The sequence below is a fragment of the Glossina fuscipes genome, unplaced genomic scaffold (genome assembly GCF_014805625.2).
Source record: "Glossina fuscipes isolate IAEA_lab_2018 unplaced genomic scaffold, Yale_Gfus_2 3, whole genome shotgun sequence".
NCBI classification, from domain to species: Eukaryota; Metazoa; Arthropoda; class Insecta; order Diptera; family Glossinidae; genus Glossina; species Glossina fuscipes.
Window position 1 is genome coordinate 6,891,318 of NW_023998417.1, and position 20,797 is coordinate 6,912,114.

Sequence of the window (20,797 nt, forward strand, 5' to 3'; positions counted from 1 at the left end):
TTTATGTAATTGCGCCAAAGCAAGTAAACCAAATTCTAGTTTGATTTGTAAAAAAAAAAATAAAAATAAAAAATTATTTATTAACGCGACTTGATATACGACATGTTTTTTAGTTAATTTTTCCCCTTGAATTAATATATCTTAGTTATTTATATATTTATAAATTCAAATTAAATTATATAACATTATATAATATGTGGGAATAATTGTTTTTATTTTTAAATTTAAATTTCTAATGGAATAACAATATGTTTATTAAAAATATTTCATTTTCTTTTATTTTCAGATAATTGTTTTCTTATACAATTGATGAAGCAATGAAAAATGCTATGAAAAATAAATTGGAATAATTTAAAAATGATTTGTAATTATTGATGATAGTAATAGATCATAAATTAATTACAATTAATTAAGTGAAAATCAAAAATTTGAAATTGTCTTCGCATTGAAAATGGCGGATTGTTCATATGCTAGATGCCTGCAAGAACGTCGTTTAATTAAACGCGAATTATTAAAACATTCTAAGGATATGTTACAAATTGTCGGTGAGTTCTAATTTTATATTCATTTTTATATACATTTTTTTTTTTTTTTATGTTCGTGAAATTTATTTTGATTATTTGCAAACAACGCCTAAGACAACAATTATATATTAGACTAAATCTCTTTTCCTAGCCCAACATCGAATTGCTTCCTACATTTGTCATTTTAACAAATACAATCATGCAATCGTATATAAGTGAAAATCAAACAATATACAAATATAGATAATTAATAAGACATCCATAAAGCACAGTATGTGTTGGCTACCGAAAGTGATATTTAGTAAAATACGGTAAAGCTTGTTAATCATTAACGAATTTGTATATTATTCACATCTTAAAGATCTACTTAGCTTGGGATCACTGTGGTAAATCAAATGACGCTTTCGCGCGCTTGACAAGTACAATTGACGTGAAGCTGCGAAATGCGATAAATTTAAAAAAGAAATCTATTTAGTTCTTCAGGCTGATTAGAAACACTATAAGCAAAGTTTGCAGAGAGAGTCCAATATATTCCTTTTAGCGAACGCAACAACACACAATTTGATAACGATTACACACAGGACGCACTCAAATTACATTTCATTTCTTTTTCTTATTTTTCTTTTGCTTTATTGCAAGTTTTTTTTTCACATCCATTTAATAAAGTTATGAACTTAGACGGTATTAATATTTTCATGCAAACATATATAACGAAAAAAAAAAAAAAAAAATGGCAAAACTCAAAAATTTTTAAAAAAAAAAAAAAAAAAAAAAAAAAAAAATTTAATAAACACCAAAAACCACTTGTAACTGAAACTGAAACGAGAAAGAAATCTTTTTAGCTAACTGCTAAGAGACATTGAACTCCCTAACGAGACACAATCCCCAATCATGTAAAATTGTTTGCTATCATTATTTTAAATGTAGCAATAGGGCAAAATAATAAAAAAAGAAAAACATCGAGACATTTAAGGTGTTACCATATTTACTTACAGCCATAAAAATTATTTTATGTAACCAAACTTCAGTACTATGAGATAAAGAAGCACTATAGAGTATACGAAAGGGGTGGTAGCAGTAGTAGTAGTTAATACTTTTTTTCCTTTTTTTCTTTCTTTTAACTATTGGTGGCATTAAAATTGCTTTTCCTTTTGCTTATCATATTTTTTTATTTTTATTTTTTTTTTATTTTAAACTACCATCATCCCCCGCTGTTGGATGGAAAACTTCTTAAAACCCCTACCTCTTCCAAGGGAGAATAAATTTTTTTAAAAATTGCACTTACACTAATGCAATTTCTTTTAACGAAAAAAGAAAAAAAAAAAAAAAAAAACGAAAGGAGGCGAAGTAAAAGAAGAAAAAGCTGGTGTAAAAGATAATATCGAATAGAGAATAATGAAAACGATAAAAATATTTGTTGGGTTATTTTTTCTCTTTTAGTTCAGACAGTATCCATCTCTCAACCCATTCTCTATTTCGTATCATGTATTCCGGGAATACGGAGGTAATTTTCATAACTTGTTTTTACGAGGTCTTTCTCTTCTCATTTTTTTTTTTTTTTTCGTTTTCTTTTTTCTATTCGTTTTTCTTTTGTAGATTAAAGATTAAACAAATAACAAGTTTATAGCATTCAGTTCAATGAGGTGTTCATACGCCCTGGAGTACTGTGTAAAAGATTTGTTTTGAATTTTTATTTTTTTTTTTTACGTTCGATTTTTCGTCCATAAATACATATACATTTATATTTTTTTTATATGTTCTATTATATACAAACACATACATATATATATATGTACGTACGTGTAAGAAAGAAGAGAGATAAAAAAAAAAAATTAATCACCCATATGTCTGGAATTAAATATGTGGGAAAAAAGAAAATATCGTTCGTAATAAATCTGTAAAGAGAGAAAATATTTTGAATTATTTTTTGTTCAAAAAAAAAAAAAGTAATTTAATTTTTAAAATTAAACACGCTACACTCGCTGATATACGACTGCGTAAAATACTCAATCCATCAAATCGTCTCTATATACATATTTATAATATGTATTGAGCTTCATAGTAAAAGAAACATTTCCTTGAATGATTATCGATCGAGCCAGCGAACAGCGCCATCTAATACCTCGACGCACATACGTGTTTATAATTACTTTGGAATTTCTGTCTCTTTACTTACTCTGGTAAAATTTGATTAATTCTTCTATCATATTCCTTGTACTAAATAAATATATATGTGTGTTTAAGCTGAACAAATTCAAGTTTGGTATAGCTAATGTCACAGAAATCTAACTGTTAGTAACGAACTCGACTATAAATTGAACTGAAATCAAACAATTACATATGCAAGGCTCACTTTATAAATTGTGGACTGCTATATATATATTAGTCGATGGGACTGGAAGTATTAGTGCTATGACCAAACACCTTTGCCGCAACGCAAGCTGTAACTAATAAAGATAAAAATGAAAAAGCTCGCCATGAAATATAACCCGTTGCTAGACGAAATCAAGACAGACTCTATTTAGTGCAAGGCTTTATTTCTCTTTGTGCAGCCGTACATTAACAATTGTTCCGATGTATCGTTTTCGAGTATATTATCTTCCATTCTATAATAACGTGAAAGCTTCAATTGAACGTCAATTATTAATCTCCCTTGATATCTTCATATGTAACGAAACTCTCATACCACTGTTGAGCGAACATTACCTTAGTAATACGGACAACTGTCTTATTAGTTATAATACTTAAACTTTCGTTCTATTTCTCTTCAGTGGTTAGTACCAAATGAAATAAAATGAAATTATAATAAAATTTAATAAGGATTTTCAATAAAATATTTAACACTTTATTGAATAAATCACAGACACACTTGAATATTCTTAAAACGAAATCATTTCGCACCAATAGTTTAAGGAATAAAATGATGCATAAAAAAATATCATAACATCGTTACGTCAAACGAATTTTGCAATGATATCGAAAGTCTCTCAATATTATTAGAGAAAAATTGATATTTTTATGAAATAAAGTGTAAAAAAAAAAAAGAAAAAGAAAAAATAAGCAAGCAACGTTTATCTTAAGGTTAATCTGAAAAAGTTTGCTGTGAGAAATTTGATGAAAAAGATGTACGCGCGTCTATGCGATCTTTTCCACAAACTCTTTTTGGCATTTAAGAGGCCATTTATGTCCATTGATGGCATTATATATTTTAGCTCTAGTTAGTATTAACTGTCTATGTAAGGATTTATCTAATAACAATATCTAATAATAATATGCAAAGACATGCAAACTTTAGCTGACGTCTAAGCAAGATAAGATAGCTTCGATGTTGATCTGAAAAATTTGAAGAAAAATCCTGTGAGACTTGTATTGAACTTTAACTATCAGTTTGTTAATCGAAATCAAAAAAATCATGTTAAACATAAGACAACAATTCTAATCGATTTTGACGATCATAAGCCAGATGTGAGAAAATAAACGACGAAGCAGAGTGAGAGTAAAGAAAGAGTGACATAGTCAGGAAATAATGCTTAAAAAAAAAAAAAAAAAAAAAAAACGTTATTTCCGAGTACTAGTCATCTACATCCATCATTCAAGGATGGAATGAAGGAATGCTTAGAAAAATAATCCGATAACTAAGTAAATGGTATCCACACGTCAATCCTTTTTTCAAGAGCATTTAAATAACGACAATGTGATCCGTCTGTTAAACGTGACCTTAGTGCTTACGTTTAATACGTTGTAATTACGCTTTCGGCTAATCACAAATTCTTGATTATTCAGGCAGCGTCGATTAATAAATTTATTTGCAAAAAGTTTGTATCTCGATTAGGAATAATAGAGATATACACGCCTAAAAAAACATAGATGGTACGCTTTAATATATTTTTGTGTTGTGACAACACCCCCATCGACTGCATTGCAAAGTTTCTTTGGTTAGTCTTATCATACGCATACGATGTTGAATTTATGATGATGTTTAACGGAAAAAATGAAAATAAGTCGCATTTATATGTTCAAAATTTGCTCTTCAATTACATCTTTTTTCAATAAAAATATGTTTTTTAAAGATTCTGATGGAATGAAGTGAAACCACATTCAAATAGTTAGTTGGTACAAAGGATTTTTTAAAATTTGTTCTTTTTCCTATCGCTGCCCTTGTTAGTTGGTACAAAGAATATTTTAAAATTTGTTCTTTTTCCTATCACTGTCCTTAGCTCTCTCTTTCCCCCCATTTTAAATAAGCAGAGAGTTTGATGGAACTCCGCAATTTTTGTTCCCGAATCGAATATTTTACGCAAAGTCAAGTCATATAAAATAAGCACAAAAAAAAAAAAAAAAAATATAATATATAAATTCCAAATAATCATTAACCCATAAGACGCCATATAATGAAAACTTGCACAACATGAGCGTAAAAATCAAAGAAATAAAGAAACACTTGTTGCTGGAAAACAAAAACATAAGATTTAATAAAAGTCGTACTAGTATTTGTTTATGTGTGTGTTGGACTTTAACCGTGTTTTTTTTTTTTTTTTTTCTTTGCTCTTGTAAACATGTGTAGGAACACATCCGCCCAGCATATCTATCTAACGTATGTTAGTAATGAATGTTCCATGCGTTCTGCTTGAGCGTTTTTTTTTTTTTTTGTTTTTTTTTTTAATCACAACTTCTACAATATTTTTTTGGTTAAATTGCTTTACATTTTTCTTCGCTTCTGCCATGTCATCCTCTCGGATTGCACTATATGCCTGCCACCATATGTTTAAAGGGTGTAAAAATTTTATATTACATTTTTTTTTTTTTTTTTTTTTGCGACTTCTACTGAAATTATATAAAGCTATCCATGAAAAAAGTACCCATCCTATCGTGAAATGTCCACGAAATTATGTATTTATAAAAATGCTTCCTTATTGTCTGAGCTGGTCGGATGTCAGCGCTTAGTCACACAAACCCCACTGAATATTGCTATTACGTCAAATGGGAGAATGGGCGGGAAGGGTGTTGGTATATTTTATTGTTCTTACTGCCTTATTATCAAAGTTGTCCTCAATTTCTACGTAACATTTTCTGCTGCGTCGACTTTAGCAACCGTAATATATATATATATATATAGCAACGACAACAATTGCTACAAAAACATCAGTAAATAGTTTAGAACGTTGTCCTCGACTAGAGAGTACAGCATACCTTATAGTTAGCCCAGCGGTTATTGAAAGTAGTTGACCCAAACCTCATAATAACCAATGTGTAGTTAGCACATTTTTACCAACGACATCTAACGATTACTACGACAATAACAACAATAACACAACAAGTGCTACGATAGCTGTAACGATGACGACGATGAGGAAGGACGACGGCAAATTTTTCGTGACTATTTACAAAAAGAAAAACAAAAAACAAAAAATAAAAAACAAAAAATAAAAAGAAAAAGAAAAAGAAAAAAAAAGGAAAAATTTGCTTTAGTGTGAAGCAACATGTTGTTGTGTGAGCTATATATATTTTTGTGAGTACACGAATCCTGTGCATAAGCTGAGTTGAAAAATTTACTGCGCTTATATTAGTGTGCATGGATAAGGAAGAATAAGGAAGAGTATAACCAAAATGAGCACAAATTCTGTATGAGATAACGAAGCGTACTCAAGTGAAATCGAAAAAACTGCAAACATGCATACACATACATACATACATACATACATACATACACACTGAAAATAAACGACGAACACGACGAACTAAAGCTAAAGCAACTGCACCCAAAAACCGAACTGAAAGCAAAACTACCAAAAGTAACTGGGTAAATTTGTTTGCAAGTGTGTTTTTAAGGGAGCAGCATAGAGATGTTTGGTAAAATATTTGGGTGGCATTGTCCCCCACGTATACACTAACAGCTAACATGCTGCATGTTTGCTTAAGTTTAAGAAAGGTTGTTGGTAATTTTTTTCTTTTTCATAACTTCTCCTCTGTTTCCCTTTTTCTTTCGCTTTCGCTATATAATTTTTTCTATTGTATTTGATCAGAACTTAGGGAGAAGAAAATTTAGAAGAATCGCAATGAATGCTTTCGTTGTTAATACTGCGTCGAGGTAAGGAGATTGGATGCTTTTTTCGTGTGTGCGCGCGTGTGTGTGTGTGTGTGTATGCGTGTGGGCAAGAGTTTGCGTTTTGCCTCAGGATGTATACGTATGCTTCTTTATCCACTTGTAGCTTCAAGGAAAATCAGCTGCTCTAAGTATTCCTTCAATACTTTTTGTAGTGTTTGAGTTTTTTGAAAGCATAAGACGAAGGAATTCGGTCGCAGCAATGTCGCAGGAATTCTCTTTTCGACAGTGACGTAGGATTCTTAGTTACACCAAACTTTTATAAGCATATGTTTTCAATGTAAACTTTTCGTTACTTTTCCATTCATTCGTAGATCTTTGCGATACAGCATCAAGGTTGACCTACTTATCAATTATTATGTATATGTAGAATAATCAGCTAACTTTTTGTCTGTTTCTGATAGATAGTAAAGCACAGAAACCTTGAACGTACAACAAGATTTCAAAGAATTATTAAAGAAACGTTCTCTTGGAAGCTCTTCTGATCAGTCTGTTATTCAATGGAAGCAAGTGTGATAAACGAAATGTGGCCCTTCTTTAAGTCTTAAGTGCTTTTCATTAGGATAACATGGCAGTGGTCGAACCTCATCGAGCTTAACATTCACTTTACAAACAGATAGCACTGTTTTGACTTACATCAAATCAATTATTGATGTATATGATGCGGAACTGTTGCATTCTTTTGAGTCTCTCCGCTATTTGCTATAAAATTAGTAGCTTTCTTTATTAGAAATTTACATATATCCGCACTCTCTGCAATCACGAAAATATAGATCCCAAGGATCTTATCAATATGAGCTAACAAAGCATCTGAGTTACTCTAAATTAAATAAACGTTTATGACGAATACTTAGCTCTAGCATTTTTTTTTTTTTTTTTGTGAAAATGCTTAAGTTGAAAAAAAAAGTTGTCAACTTTACAGTTTATTTGCAATACAAAAATTGCAGGCAACTCGCCTCTAATTGAGTGTTCTCTTGGATGAATTACTTTTGATACTCGTTCGTCGATCGTTTACTTATTCAATTCATCGATGCCTTCGCTGATACTAAAAATTAATTTAAGTGCCAGGTATAGCAAGAGGATATCGTTGAGCCTTCAAACACGGAACCTTTGATTCGTATGTAATTGATCTCTTGGAGTTTACATTGTCGAAGGAAATGAAAAAAAAGAGAAACCCACATAGCCGTGAGTAACAGTTCGAAAAGTCCAGGATATGAAGAAAAAAAAACGTTATGGTTCAACATTAGCAATCAATGATGATGACTAAGTTATGAAACTAAAGTAATTCGCAGATTTAACACTTCATTGTCCTTAAAGGTGTGACACTTTTAGAAGAAGATGCGAACAACTTTGAAATCTGCCCCTATCGACGTCTCTGAAATTTGAAAAAAGAGAAAGAAAAAAAAAAAATAAAATAAATATTGCGTTTTTTGATATTCAACGCAACGACTTCTTTAGAGATGACGTTACGCAAGTGGATTTGTGTCGAAATAAAGATTTTGTGCAAATTTTACGTAATATATTTATTGCATTTCTGCATGAGTGTTAGTGCTTCCATTTACATATGTCAGAAGAAAATGTCCATTACAGCAACGGGATAATAGGCAGCATTGCATGGGAAGCATGGGGAGGATGGGAAGAATTAGATAGATGTAATGACACGAAAGCATTGCCAACAACGATATTATCAATGATGACTACAAGTAAAGCGATTGGCGACAAAAATTTCATAATACCAAAAAAAAGTAATTTGCTTTTTTGCTTTTCTCAAACTATGGGAACAACAACAACAACAATAATAATAATAATAACCGCAATGATAGAAAATTTGAGTAACTTAAGCAAGGACTATGAATTTGGAGAGTATTGTGTACTTGTGCTTGGAATCGATGCATAAGGAAAGAGAATGGGAAGAATTAAAACACAAAAAAAAAAAAAAAAAGAAAGAAAAATTCCTCCATAAACCTGCCACATAACATACACCACTGTCCGCACATTTCGATCTGTATATAAATGGAGGAATGCGATAAGGAAGAAATGTGGGCTGGCATCAACTATATTATTACAACAACGGAATCTAAAATGTGAAAGAAAAAATACAAGAAAATCCAAATATCAAACTGCATGCAACAAGCTGTAGTGTGCTATCTAGACTACACTCAAAGAAAATATGTGCAAGTAAGCAGTGGTGGCCTCAAATACATGCACGTATATATAGTAAAAATGTCGCCTTTGCTTATGTATTAGTTCAACGATATATTGTGTATTTAGGAATTTTGTGGGTCGTGTACGTGTATACGGTTTTATGCAAGCGTATTGCGTTTGTGTGTCTTTAATAAAGTACACTTTTGTGAGCGAATTTTTTTTACACAATTTGATTTTTTCTGCTTCTTCTTCTTCTTCTACCTCTTCTTTTTGGATGGTTATAGGAATTTTTTTCACATAGTTTTCATTGACTTCCTTTCCATTTCCATTCTTGCTACGGTTGAGTTGAATTTGTTTTTTTTCCCGTATATTTCGTTTACTCATATTTGAGAATATGCGGCAGTGTTATCTAAAGGAATATGTGCTTTTGCATATATATACATATATATATATATATGTATGTAGATATATATATGTGCCGACAACACACATCTATACACATGCACAGGGACTCGATAGTGCACTGTGCTACTTTACAGAGCGCAAAATAAGCGAAAAAAAACAAAAAAAACAAAAAATATACCAAATAGAAGCAACTCACACGAAACCCAAGAAATCCAGCAAGTAATGTTCGTTAGAGGACTCTTTATGCTCTGTAAAAACAATAACAACAACAACAACACAATAATAATAATAAGAAGAAGAACGACGAAAACTATATAAGTTCGGCTGGTGAAATTCTTTTTTTTTTTTTTTATTTTCTTTTTAACTAACAAAAAGCCACAAGTGGGTGGTGTTTCGTTACTTATACATAAATATACTAATATGAAAATGTAGTGCATGCACACGCACACACACACACACACACACACAGTAACATAGAAGAGCACGTGCTTTTTTCTGCATTAACTGCTGATTCTGGCAATAGAGTAGAGTTTCTGGGAGGCCATAAATTTTTGAGGTTGCTTGAAAGGTTGGTTGATGATGTAGCAGTAGCAGTGTGAAAGCAGTGTATTGCAAAAGTATTTGGGTCTTCTAGCTAAAGAAAAATCGTAATGGCACCAACGAAAAAACCGAACTGCATTTGGCAAGAGGTATATTTGAGAACACTTTCCAATAGTAGTAGTGGTAGTAGTAGTAGTAGTAGTAGTAGTAGTAGTCGCAGTATTAGTAGTAGTAGTAGTAGTAGTAGTAGTAGTGTAGAAGTAGTAGTGTAGTAGCAGTAAAAGGAAAAAAGAGAAGTAAGTGCAAGTGCTAACAATTCGATGCTTTATAAGTATGTGCATGAATGAGATATTTGTATTTGATTCTTGTACTTCGTTTCGTTTTAGCCAAATTAGACCCAACCCACTAAAGAAGCGCAACACGAATAACATTTTTAGCATATAATTTCGGAACGATATTGTTTGTGTTACGTACAACAGGTGGTTTCGTCTAACAGTCAGAATCGAATATTATATATTTTGGTTACCATATGGTTGCTCGACCATTTATCTATTGTTATATAAAAATTACAAAACTTTTCTCTGTTCTCCTTGTGTTCTACTTATATACACACACATATATATATGAATATGTATATACATATATAAAATATTTTGTTATATGTAAGTATAAGCAAGATTGCTCACGTAAAAACCCAACGACGAACAACTATCTCAACTAGCAAAGTGTAGAGAGTTTTAGAACGACAATAGCAATAACAACAGCAACAACAGGATAACACACAATGACTATTACTAGTACTGCATCCCCATCCGTCTGCAATCCTATAAACGTCAGCTTCACTATAACGAAAACTGGTGAAAAACAAAACGTTGAAAAAAAGGACGAAGCAAAATAACAACAACAGCATAAAGCTGCACTTTTTTCATATAATTTGTGCTGTTTGGTAAAAAAGTTTCGTTTATACTCGAAAAAAGCAAGAAAAAAAAGCAAACTTTCTGTTTTTGTTCCCTTCTTTTTGCACTCATACTGCTCTCAATATTGCTCCCTAAAAAAATTGGCCCTAAATACAGTAGGTACACATGAGCATTATACTGTAATGGTTTGGTGGACTATTTTTTTTTTTTTTTTTTTTTTTTTTTTTTTTTTGGGCCGACAATGTCTGCTGGTGCTGGTGTGGAGTGAAGTGAAGTTGGGTGGCCAGCCGCTTAGTATTATATTTCGTTTAACTGGCTGCATCATTGGCTGTTCGAGCCACCATTAAGGGTGCTTCAACCTTAAATGTTGGCGCTGCTTTTTAGTATTTGTAGTTGTATAATTTTCTACATACATATATTCTTTATATTTTTTTTGTTTTTTTTGTTTTTTTTTTTTTGTTTCCTTTTCATTTTGGGGGGAGTTAGTTTGCCAACAGAATTTTAGTCGAAATTTTTTGTGTATATAAAATGCATATATAGTAGTAGTTTAGTTGTTACGCTATATAGGATGTCATATCAACTAGTGTTGCTGCGAACGTTTTTGCAGCTGCTGTTTAAGCTGCATATATGGTTGGCTGGTTGGTTAGCTGGATGGCTGGATGGCTGGCTGCCTGGCTGCCTGCCTGGCTTTGCTGATGGCATTGTGCAACAAGTGAGTTTGGCAAAAGCAAGCATCAGGACGACAACTATTATAGTTGAAGTTTTCAAGTACTGTTTTTCGTGTGCCATCAATGTTTAATCACTTAAAATTTGTTGTTTTCTTGAAATAGTTAAGCAATTTTATGTGAAAAACTTTAAACTTTTCTTCTCAACGTCAGCAGCAACAAGTTTGCATATTTGCGGCTACACACAAATGACAGCTTAACTTTCCTTCTACCTCTCTCTCTCTCTCACTCTCTCCCGCTCCCGCTCTCGCTCTCGTTCTCGTTCTCGTTCTGTCAACAATCATTGTTTGCCCGTTTGCAGTACGATAGTAAAAGACTTGTTGCCTGTATGGCAAAGCACTTGGCTCAACATTTCAACCGTATAGACGTAATTGTTAGTAACTATTAGAAAACTATTTGACACAACATTAACATCAACATCAATATCGACATCAACATCAACATCAACATCAACATCTTAAACGTCTCACGATGGCAATGGAAATATAGCAAACAACTGTTGCTCTTTTCTCATAAAGACTCTATGACTGTGTATGCTAATTATATTAAAATATTTGACTAAGAAAATACTTTAATTGTATTAAGTCTTCGCATTGTGTATGTGTGGGTGTTATTGTGTTTCGGTATACTCGCAATACCAATACAAAGTTGTATTCATGCTTAGATTCTAGAATTTCCGGTCTTTGTTTATATTATAAATAACGTGTACGTGTGTTTGAATATTGGATAATGTGTAGTGTGTAGTGTGTAGTTGTAAAATAACGCTTCATATAAACATTGATATGTTAGTGTTAAACGTTTTGTGGTTAATGTGAAAAGGTAATAATTTTCAGCTCTTAAGTGTTAATCGTTAAGCGGTGTAATGATGATGTAATACAACAAACAGCTGTAAACATATGGTAAATTCAAAAACTCTTAAATACTTGCAAAGAATTTTAAAAGAAAAAAAAAAAACACAAAAGCCAGAAAAATTTGTAATCACATAATTTCTCATTGTTAGTCTCGAATGTCGCTCTTTATATATAGCAGGTGAGTTTGATTATATTTTTGTATATAATTTGATTAAAAATATTTTTTATATTTTTTTTTGAAATGGATTTTGCGTTCGTGTTGCACGATCCTAGTTTCAAAGAAATGCCCAGGAAAAAGTATAATTTCCGCTTAGCTCAGCTATAAAGTGTTCATTTTATAAAAGATTTAAGTAAATCGCATTCAAAAAAGGAAAAAAGAAATCTAAAGCAAAACATTATTCAATGAGAAAAATCTCGCAGCAAAAAAAAAAAAAAAAAAACCCAACCAAAAACAGTTACAGAGACAGTTAGGGTTCCGTATAGGCTTTAATTTAAAGATAAGGATTTTTTTTTTGTATGCTTTATAACAAGACGGACGTTTATATTTACTTTTTAAAGACTAAGTAGGAAAATTGAAATTCCAATGAAGCGAGACGATGTTAAATTTAAATTTTTTTAATACTTTTTAGTAGGTAATGTTGAATTGTGAATTCTATGATTATGTCATCATGAGTAGATATTTAGCGGCGTTCATTTTCGCAAATTTTCATCGGTAAATTTGTCAAACAGTTATCCACAAAAATTGCATCTTATTAATAATTGAAAAATTGATTGAATTCTTTATATAAACTTAATAACCGATAGTTTATAAACATATAGATAATATATAATTTAATTTAATTTTAATTAATTATAAAACACATTTTTTCCAAATTCTTCGATAAAAGCAATGCTTCTTCTTTAGAAATACTTAAATTTTTACTTGCATCATAAGTTGAAATAAAAGGCTTCAGGGTAGAAAAACTTCACTTCTTGAGGTACTAGAAAATTTATTAAAAGCACTGCAGTTGTGTTAGAAAGTGTTAAAAACCGTTCATAGATTTCAGGTCATTATCTAAAATAGTAGCTATGTGAGGTATGAGGTGCGCAAATAAATTCCTCTCACTAAAGATGGTTGCTTCATAAAATGTATCTAACGGATTCAATTTTTCCGACATTTCAAATATTGATAGATATTGGTGTAGATATTTACAAGTTGTCGTTCAATGTATTTCAAAGTATAGAGAGATGAATGTCATCTGTGGAACTGCATTTTTCTGTGTTTTTTTTTTTTAATGACCACAGCAAACGTTTCCTATTAACACGGTGACGGTCAGAAAGAAGTAGACGTGAAGAAGGGGAAAGATATATATATAAATATATATAGAAAAAAAAATAAAAATATATATATATATATATATAGGTCCCAGCCTTGGCTACTCTTGCGAATGTTAATCTAAAAGAAAATGGACATAAAGTTGCGAAAATGATTAAGTTGGCTAGAAATGAAAATGCAGTAAGCAGTAGAAAGTGATTTGTGGAGTTTTTTGCAAAAAAGTGTTAGCCTTGAGAGCGATGAAAACACTGATAAGCACGTCCGTCTCCAATAGAAGTAATATCGGGAAATCCTTTTTAGCTTAGGCTAGAAAGTTTTATCGCATCTGCTATATGTTCGAGACTTGTGCCCTTCTGAAGAACCCTAGATACAGATCCACGAACCACGAAGGGCGTCCATAAGTTATGGGCTAAAGTGCAAAAAACCCGTAGATGCTATTTCGATTAGTAAGCAAGTATGTAACATGTATGTTTTAAAATCAACTGAAGTTTCCCTCTTTTTGCAAGCAGTCAGAAATAATATGTCAAACAAGTTCTAATAATTTCCAATGCTTGGACCGTAAATGCTGGGATCTTTTATGCAAGTAGCTTTGAGTGACATAACTATTTGTAGTTTGCCATGGGAAAGTGAGAACATGTTTATCCTTTTTTACATCTGCCACTGAAACATGGGGAATTATTAACTTTGTCCTTCCCTTTCCCAACAGGCTAGAAATATGCGCGCATTGGATCGCATTCCACCAACATTAAATTCTGAATTGATTTAATAATGTACTTATGTCTGTCCCTTGGGCGCTGTTCGTTAGAACGGCATTGATTAACCGACACTGACTGTCAAGTTTGTGTAACAATAGTTTTTGTCACCAGATTATACTGGTTTGAGCCATCGCAAGCGAATTCAATTTATTTGCTTCTTTTCACTCAAAACCGGTGTTATCTGTGTTTCAACACAATTGCCTTCGCGTGCCATATATTTACTGCAGCCGCTGTTCAGTAAGATTTAAATTCATTTCTCCGAAAGTATTTGTTCACGTTAGAAAGCAAATAAGCAGAAGACTGATGGCCCTTATCGCATTTACGGATATTGAATTTTGCTTTTGTACCGCAGAAAGAGCGAAACGATAAAAAGTAACCATTTCGTCGCTGTATGCAGTCCTTCCTTCCCAACATTGTCCTTGAAATGGTCTGAAAATGCTCCGCAGGTGTGTCTTAAAGAATTTTAAATAGGTCAGAAAAAGTAAGCAAATGAAACCTGAATCATTTGAGTTTAATTATAATTAGTTAGAAAGTTTATTTGGATCTAGCAGCTAAGACTATTGCCTTCTAATTCTTTTTCGTATATTAAAAGAAAAAGCAACACTTGCTTTATATCTGTTATCCTAAGCTTTAAAGTGATTTTCAAGTTATTACGAAGTGGACGAATTAAAGCAGATATAGAATTTATAAGGTATGGAATGTTTGGTGCCAAGTCCGTGAAGCAGATAACAATTTCCCGAAAGTCAATAAAATTGCAGAGAGAAGAAAACCTCAGAAAGTGAAATATTTAAGAAATCCTCTATAAATTATGCTTATGATATTTGACATATAGTGATGTAGTGAAGAGCAAAGCAATAAATCTGCGAATTTTTTGCATCAAATTAAATTTCTAGCTTAGGCATTGTTCAATATTAAGACTGCATAGAGACAAGCTTTCCAAATAAAATTGACTCACATATATTATGAATGGATATGAAAATGAAATCAGAGCCGAACTTATAAACTATGCATTGCACTGAGCTACTTACACTGTAATTGAGGAATATTTGCTTGTTCCTGTAACGAGCACGTTCTTTACAAGACAAGGTCTTATTTTTAGCCTGTCTTTCGGCGATTAATTTCTTTTAAAATTAATTAAAATGTAAAGCTTCATAAATGCGGACTACCACGAAGTCGTCTAAAAAAGAATTTTCGACTGTTTGTAAAATAAAAACGAAATGAAATGAAATATTTTTGCAATAAATTAATAACTAACAGACAAATGATATAAACTTGTTTAAGGAACTTTAATGTCATTAGAAAGAAGAATAGTTTTTATACCTGAAGAATAATTAATTTCTCATTTTTAAGGGGAAAAGAAAAAAGTGATTAGAGTGAAAAAGAAGAAATTGCAACCAAGTAATTATTCATATTGGGTCTTTAGAAAAGCAAATACACATTAAGATCTTCTTTGTTCTTCCACCTAAAAGTAGTTTTATTAACAAATCTAAAAACACAAAAAAAAAACAAAATTATATATATATATATATGTCTATAAAGTCAACATTGCATGTGACGTAAAAAGTTAGTTGCAGTTAACGCATAACTCCGCGAACCCACTTGAGGTAACCTAAAAACTTATTGAACAATCGAATCTTGCTCCTTGCTCCTAGCTCCTTGCAGCGGCAATACTTTTCCTATAGCCCAACGTATAATTATCCATCCATTCAAATATAATTTTTCTTATTTCAATAGTGTAACATCTTACAAATGTTTGGACGGCTCTAAACCAACTCAATTTAATAGAAATCAATGAATTATTATTTAAAATTTACCATTAATAAAATTAAAGAACATTATAAGAAATTTATTGCCTTAAATATCATAGTCATTGTGCAAGTACTTATCAAATTTATACAAATATTTCTGCATAAAAAACATACTCATATAAATCTTTTTAACACTGCATCCACTAGGAAGTCATTACTCGAAAAGTGTTTTTAAGGACTTATGAAAAATTCCCGAAACTTTTGCTAAGTATGTAAGTGTTTGTAATAAACGCATAGAAAAAAAAAAGAAAAGAATTTGTGGTAAAAGCGGAAGTTTGCAAGTTTTGAACAACTGTAGAAATATAAATCCGTTTGCCATAATCTTGAGAGCATTTCTTAACAGCAAAAACTGAAACGCGTTATTTTAGTGGGAGGAGTCGTTTTCTTTTTACTATTTGTTCTTGTAGCACTTGTTGCTCTTATATATACATATATGTGTATATATAAAATATATACCAGTATATATATATATATATCTATATATACATATATAGCAATGATGAACTTTCGTCATCATGTGCGTATAGGATAAAATTCTTTTGCAACAAGTGTCAGGTGGGGGTGGCTTTTATTTAAGAACGAATAAGAAAAGAACAAGAAAGCAAAGAAAAGTGAATTTTTTTTAATAAATTTTCTTCTTTTTTTTTTTTGTTCAAAATTATTGACAATTTTTAATAAAAATTATTATTATAGCAAAAAAAAAAAAAAAAAAAAAAATAAAGGAAATCGTTTGCAAGGGTAGACATATTTAAACAAACAATTTAAAAAAAAGCCTAAGCAAATGTATAGCCTTAGTTCTTAGGTCAACTGTCAGTGCTTATGCGTAGGAATGTAAAAAATAACGAAAATATTTAAATTTTATTTCTGATAATAATTTTATGGCTGCATATTATTTAATTCATTTCATCTATTTACGATAATATGTAATAAAATGCCGGCGTATTAATTAAATTTGTTAGTTTAATGCTCAATTTGTTAGCAGATAAACGTCATCAAACACACAAATCACACAGCATACAAACTCTCACTTAGATTTATTTACGCCGATTCTCTAATAATTTGGACATTGTATCAACAGTTGTTTAGTTTTGCGTGTTGAGATTAATATACATACACAGAAATCCATGCACAACGTCTTTGCACAGCTTTGCTCAGCATCATTGTTTGCCATATGGTTGCAATTCGTTTCAATTTAGCGGCGGCAGCGGCATCGTGTTCACATTCAAAACAAATCAACAGGTGGTATTAGAGAATTCGTTAGAATTCACATATTGGTAGCATTGGTGGCGTTTATATGTGGATGATGTGACGATATGTGTGTTAACATTTCAACAGTTGTCATTGGGAGAGTGCGAAGAGAAGGGACGTATGGACTTAAATGATGGGAGGTATCAGGAGGTGGGAGACGTTGTATTTTAATGCATACATTTTGTGTATCATTGCGTATCAGGCATTAACGTATTGTACGCTGAAGAGATATACTCTGGCCTGTGTCTATACACACTCTCTCTCTTTTTCTCTTTCCACCTTTCGTCTGCATATTTTTAGGATGTTCGTTTAGTATGCGTGTGCGTAAACCTGTGTATAGACTATATATATATATATATGTGCGTACGTACGTGTTTGTATGTGTTTTTTTTTTGTGTGTCTTCTAGTACAATGTTTGTTTTTCTATTTACATTCAAGGCTACGTGCACGTACATATATATATGTATGTTAGTACCAACATCAGCAACGACAACAACATCAACAACAACATTGACAAAAACAACAACAACAACAACAACGACATCACTAACAGAGCATGAGTGTGAGTATCTAATATGCAGTTTGTAAATTGAATTTGTGTCATTCTCCAGTGCCATCCGTTTAACAATCCACAAGTGTTTTTTAATATTTTTTATTTTCGCAGCAGTGTTTCTTTTGTTTAGATTCATTTTAACCATAACGTTTTGATCAAATTTTTTTTCTTTTTTTTTTTTTTTATTCTTTTCTTTATTGAAATAACAAAACAAAATAAATACAAAATGCAAACACACATTATCGCTGCTATAGTGTATCGAAAACTTAACATTAACTGAAATATGCATTCCGTGTGTCTTGGTCGGGGTTTTATGTTATTTTAAGAAAATTCCTTTAATATCTGTTTTGCTGTCATTCTTAGATTTTTATTGAGCCCCACCCAAAAATCGAAATGCAGGAAAGAATAGAAAAAAGCAAACACACACACACACACACACAAACACACAAACAAAAAATCTATAAAATCTACTTTTTCCTATTTATCCTTTCCTTCGTTTCACTTTTTTCTTCTTTTCTTTTCTTTTCTTTTTTTTTGTGTAGATTTATCCCTGTCGGCTTTTAGACCGACGCCACCCCAAACTATTCATCTTCGATGGCTTGTTGCTCTCATACCTTGCAAAAGTATAATGCAATTTTTTTTTCAGCTTTTTTTTTTTTCTTTTTTTGCGTCATTTTTCTCATTTTTCGTAATATGTCAGTTTTTTTACAACAACAGCAACAATAACAAGGACAAGAACAAAATTGCGTTTTATTTTTCGTTTTGCTCACAAAAATAAAGCTTTTGAACATTATTTTCTCATTTGAGTTGTTAGTTGTGTGTGATGAAGGCAAAGGGAATCAACCAGTCAGTCAGTCAGTCAGTCAGTTAGTCAGTCAGTTAGTCAGTCAGTTAGCCTGTTGGTCGGTTGTGTATCTTGCGTTATTTCTTTTACTTCGTTTTCCATACTTTTTCTCTCTCTCTCTTTGGCAGTAAATACCATTATATGACATTGGCGATAAGTAACTTCAAACAACGACCTAAGATAAAAAAAAATCCCATTTTTTTGTTTTCAATCTTTTGGTCAAGATTTTTGAGTAAAGTGTTTTTTTGACGAACTATAAAGACGCAGAGAAGAAATGTGTGTATGCGTGTGTAAGCAGAACTAGGAGAAGTGTTAAAAATTGCGATTCATTTTTTGTAAGAGTTTTCTAATTCTGAGTTTGATTTCCTTTTCATTCTTTCTTTTCTTTTAATGCAAGATTTTACAAATTATTTATATCCTGGCCTTGTCAAGATAAGTTTCTGGCGCTAAATTGTATAAAATTTACATATATTATGATGTAACGAAGTTGTACCCTAATGGTATAAGATGTTGACTTAATTTCTCTTCAGTTGTTAACGGGGAATGATTTATTTTTATTACACTTGCTTTCATTTTTATACATAATAAATAAAATAATTAATTAAATTAATTGGGAAATGAGATGAGAGGAAAAATATGCAGTTTAGAGAACGCTTGGTTCGATTCTTCTACTATGCCTCAGAAATATTAAATTGGAAGAGAACATTTTCACAACTCATACATATGCAGCCGTCTAGTTCGCGTTCAGATATACCGTCAGCATATAAGCTTGACTCGATTGTGTTTAAAAAGTTTTTTGACTATTGCGGAAGATTGATTTCTCGACATAAAGTGAATAGGTTTGTTCGCGCTATCTAAAAGGAATCCAAACTCTCTTAAGCGGGCGGAAATCTTTAAAGAAAGAAAGGCAGTGAGTTTAGTCCGCTATTTTTTTTATTTTTTATTTTTTTTTTTTTTTGCTTTATTCAATTTAATGGATGATAGACTATTAGAACTACCTTCAACCAGGCAGCTATATATTGAGAAATTTACAACATAATAGCCGTTAAACGCAGAATGATGCTCAATCGTCGAGTGAAATCTGATGTCACTATACGTCCTAGCCCATGATGGGCTGCGTACGGCTCAGGTTCTTTTAAGTTCTTCTACTTCCTGCGTTACGAGGAGCATGAATTTGTTCCTATTTTTTTTTAAAGGGCATATAAACGACATCTGTAATCGTTATGAATTGTAGACGAGGGAAGAGGAGACGAATGCTTTAGAAATGCCGCGAAAAGTTTGAGTTTGTAAGAGCTTGGAGGGTTATTCTAAGGGAATGCATTAAGGATACATAAGCCGGAGCTACACTGCTTGTCTGAGTTTTTGCGAAGACCTGATAGATAAACATAGACTTCCGTTATTATCAACAATGTTTCTTATGTCATTTTTAATAAAAGTTTACAGTCATGAGCGGTTTACAATTTCGTTTTCAACTACGAAGCGAATTTCTAAACTGACTCTTGACATAAGTCAAGATCAAAATAAAATCACTTACGCTTTTAAAAATTTTTTCAGTTTATATTTAAAAACATGAAAAAAAAAAGAAAAAAAAAAATCTTTAACAACTTTACACTCTCTTTTTGGCATAATTTTCGGTCGTTTAAAGGTTAAAATAGATTTCCTGAATAAAAATCAAAACGTATAATAATACAAATAATAATAACACACATAGATGGCTTAATATGCGTTCAACTATGCTAAACTTATGTATACATATGCATGCACAAAGGCATTCGTCGAACTTTTCATTTTTTCTTCTCGTCATAATATAAATGTAAACTGCCACACGTTGGCCTTGTACATTGACAACAACATCGACAACAACATCGACAATCGACAATGACTTTATAGCGGGACGGTAGTGATAGTCACTCAAACTAAGCAATTTCAGTGCGAACGGCATAAGCAAAAGCAGCAGCAACAACACCAACACCAACACTAGCAGTAGCAGTAACAGCAGCGATAGCAACAGCAATGACAACGCCAACAACAACAATAACAACAATAACAACAACAATAACAACA

At 31.6% G+C, this 20,797-nt stretch overlaps 1 protein-coding gene across 3 annotated transcripts in view; it reads left to right on the forward strand.

The window, feature by feature from the left end:
- Positions 1-294: 294 nt before the first annotated feature.
- The window catches only part of LOC119635146 (mushroom body large-type Kenyon cell-specific protein 1), a 125,515-nt gene continuing 105,012 nt past the window's right edge, over positions 295-20,797 (forward strand). For all 3 annotated transcript variants that reach the window (XM_038029745.1, XM_038029746.1, XM_038029747.1), the window contains exon 1: positions 295-545. In XM_038029745.1, coding sequence (XP_037885673.1) covers positions 452-545 — 94 coding nt within the window. In that variant the 5' untranslated portion in view covers positions 295-451. The remainder of the gene's footprint in view (positions 546-20,797) is intronic.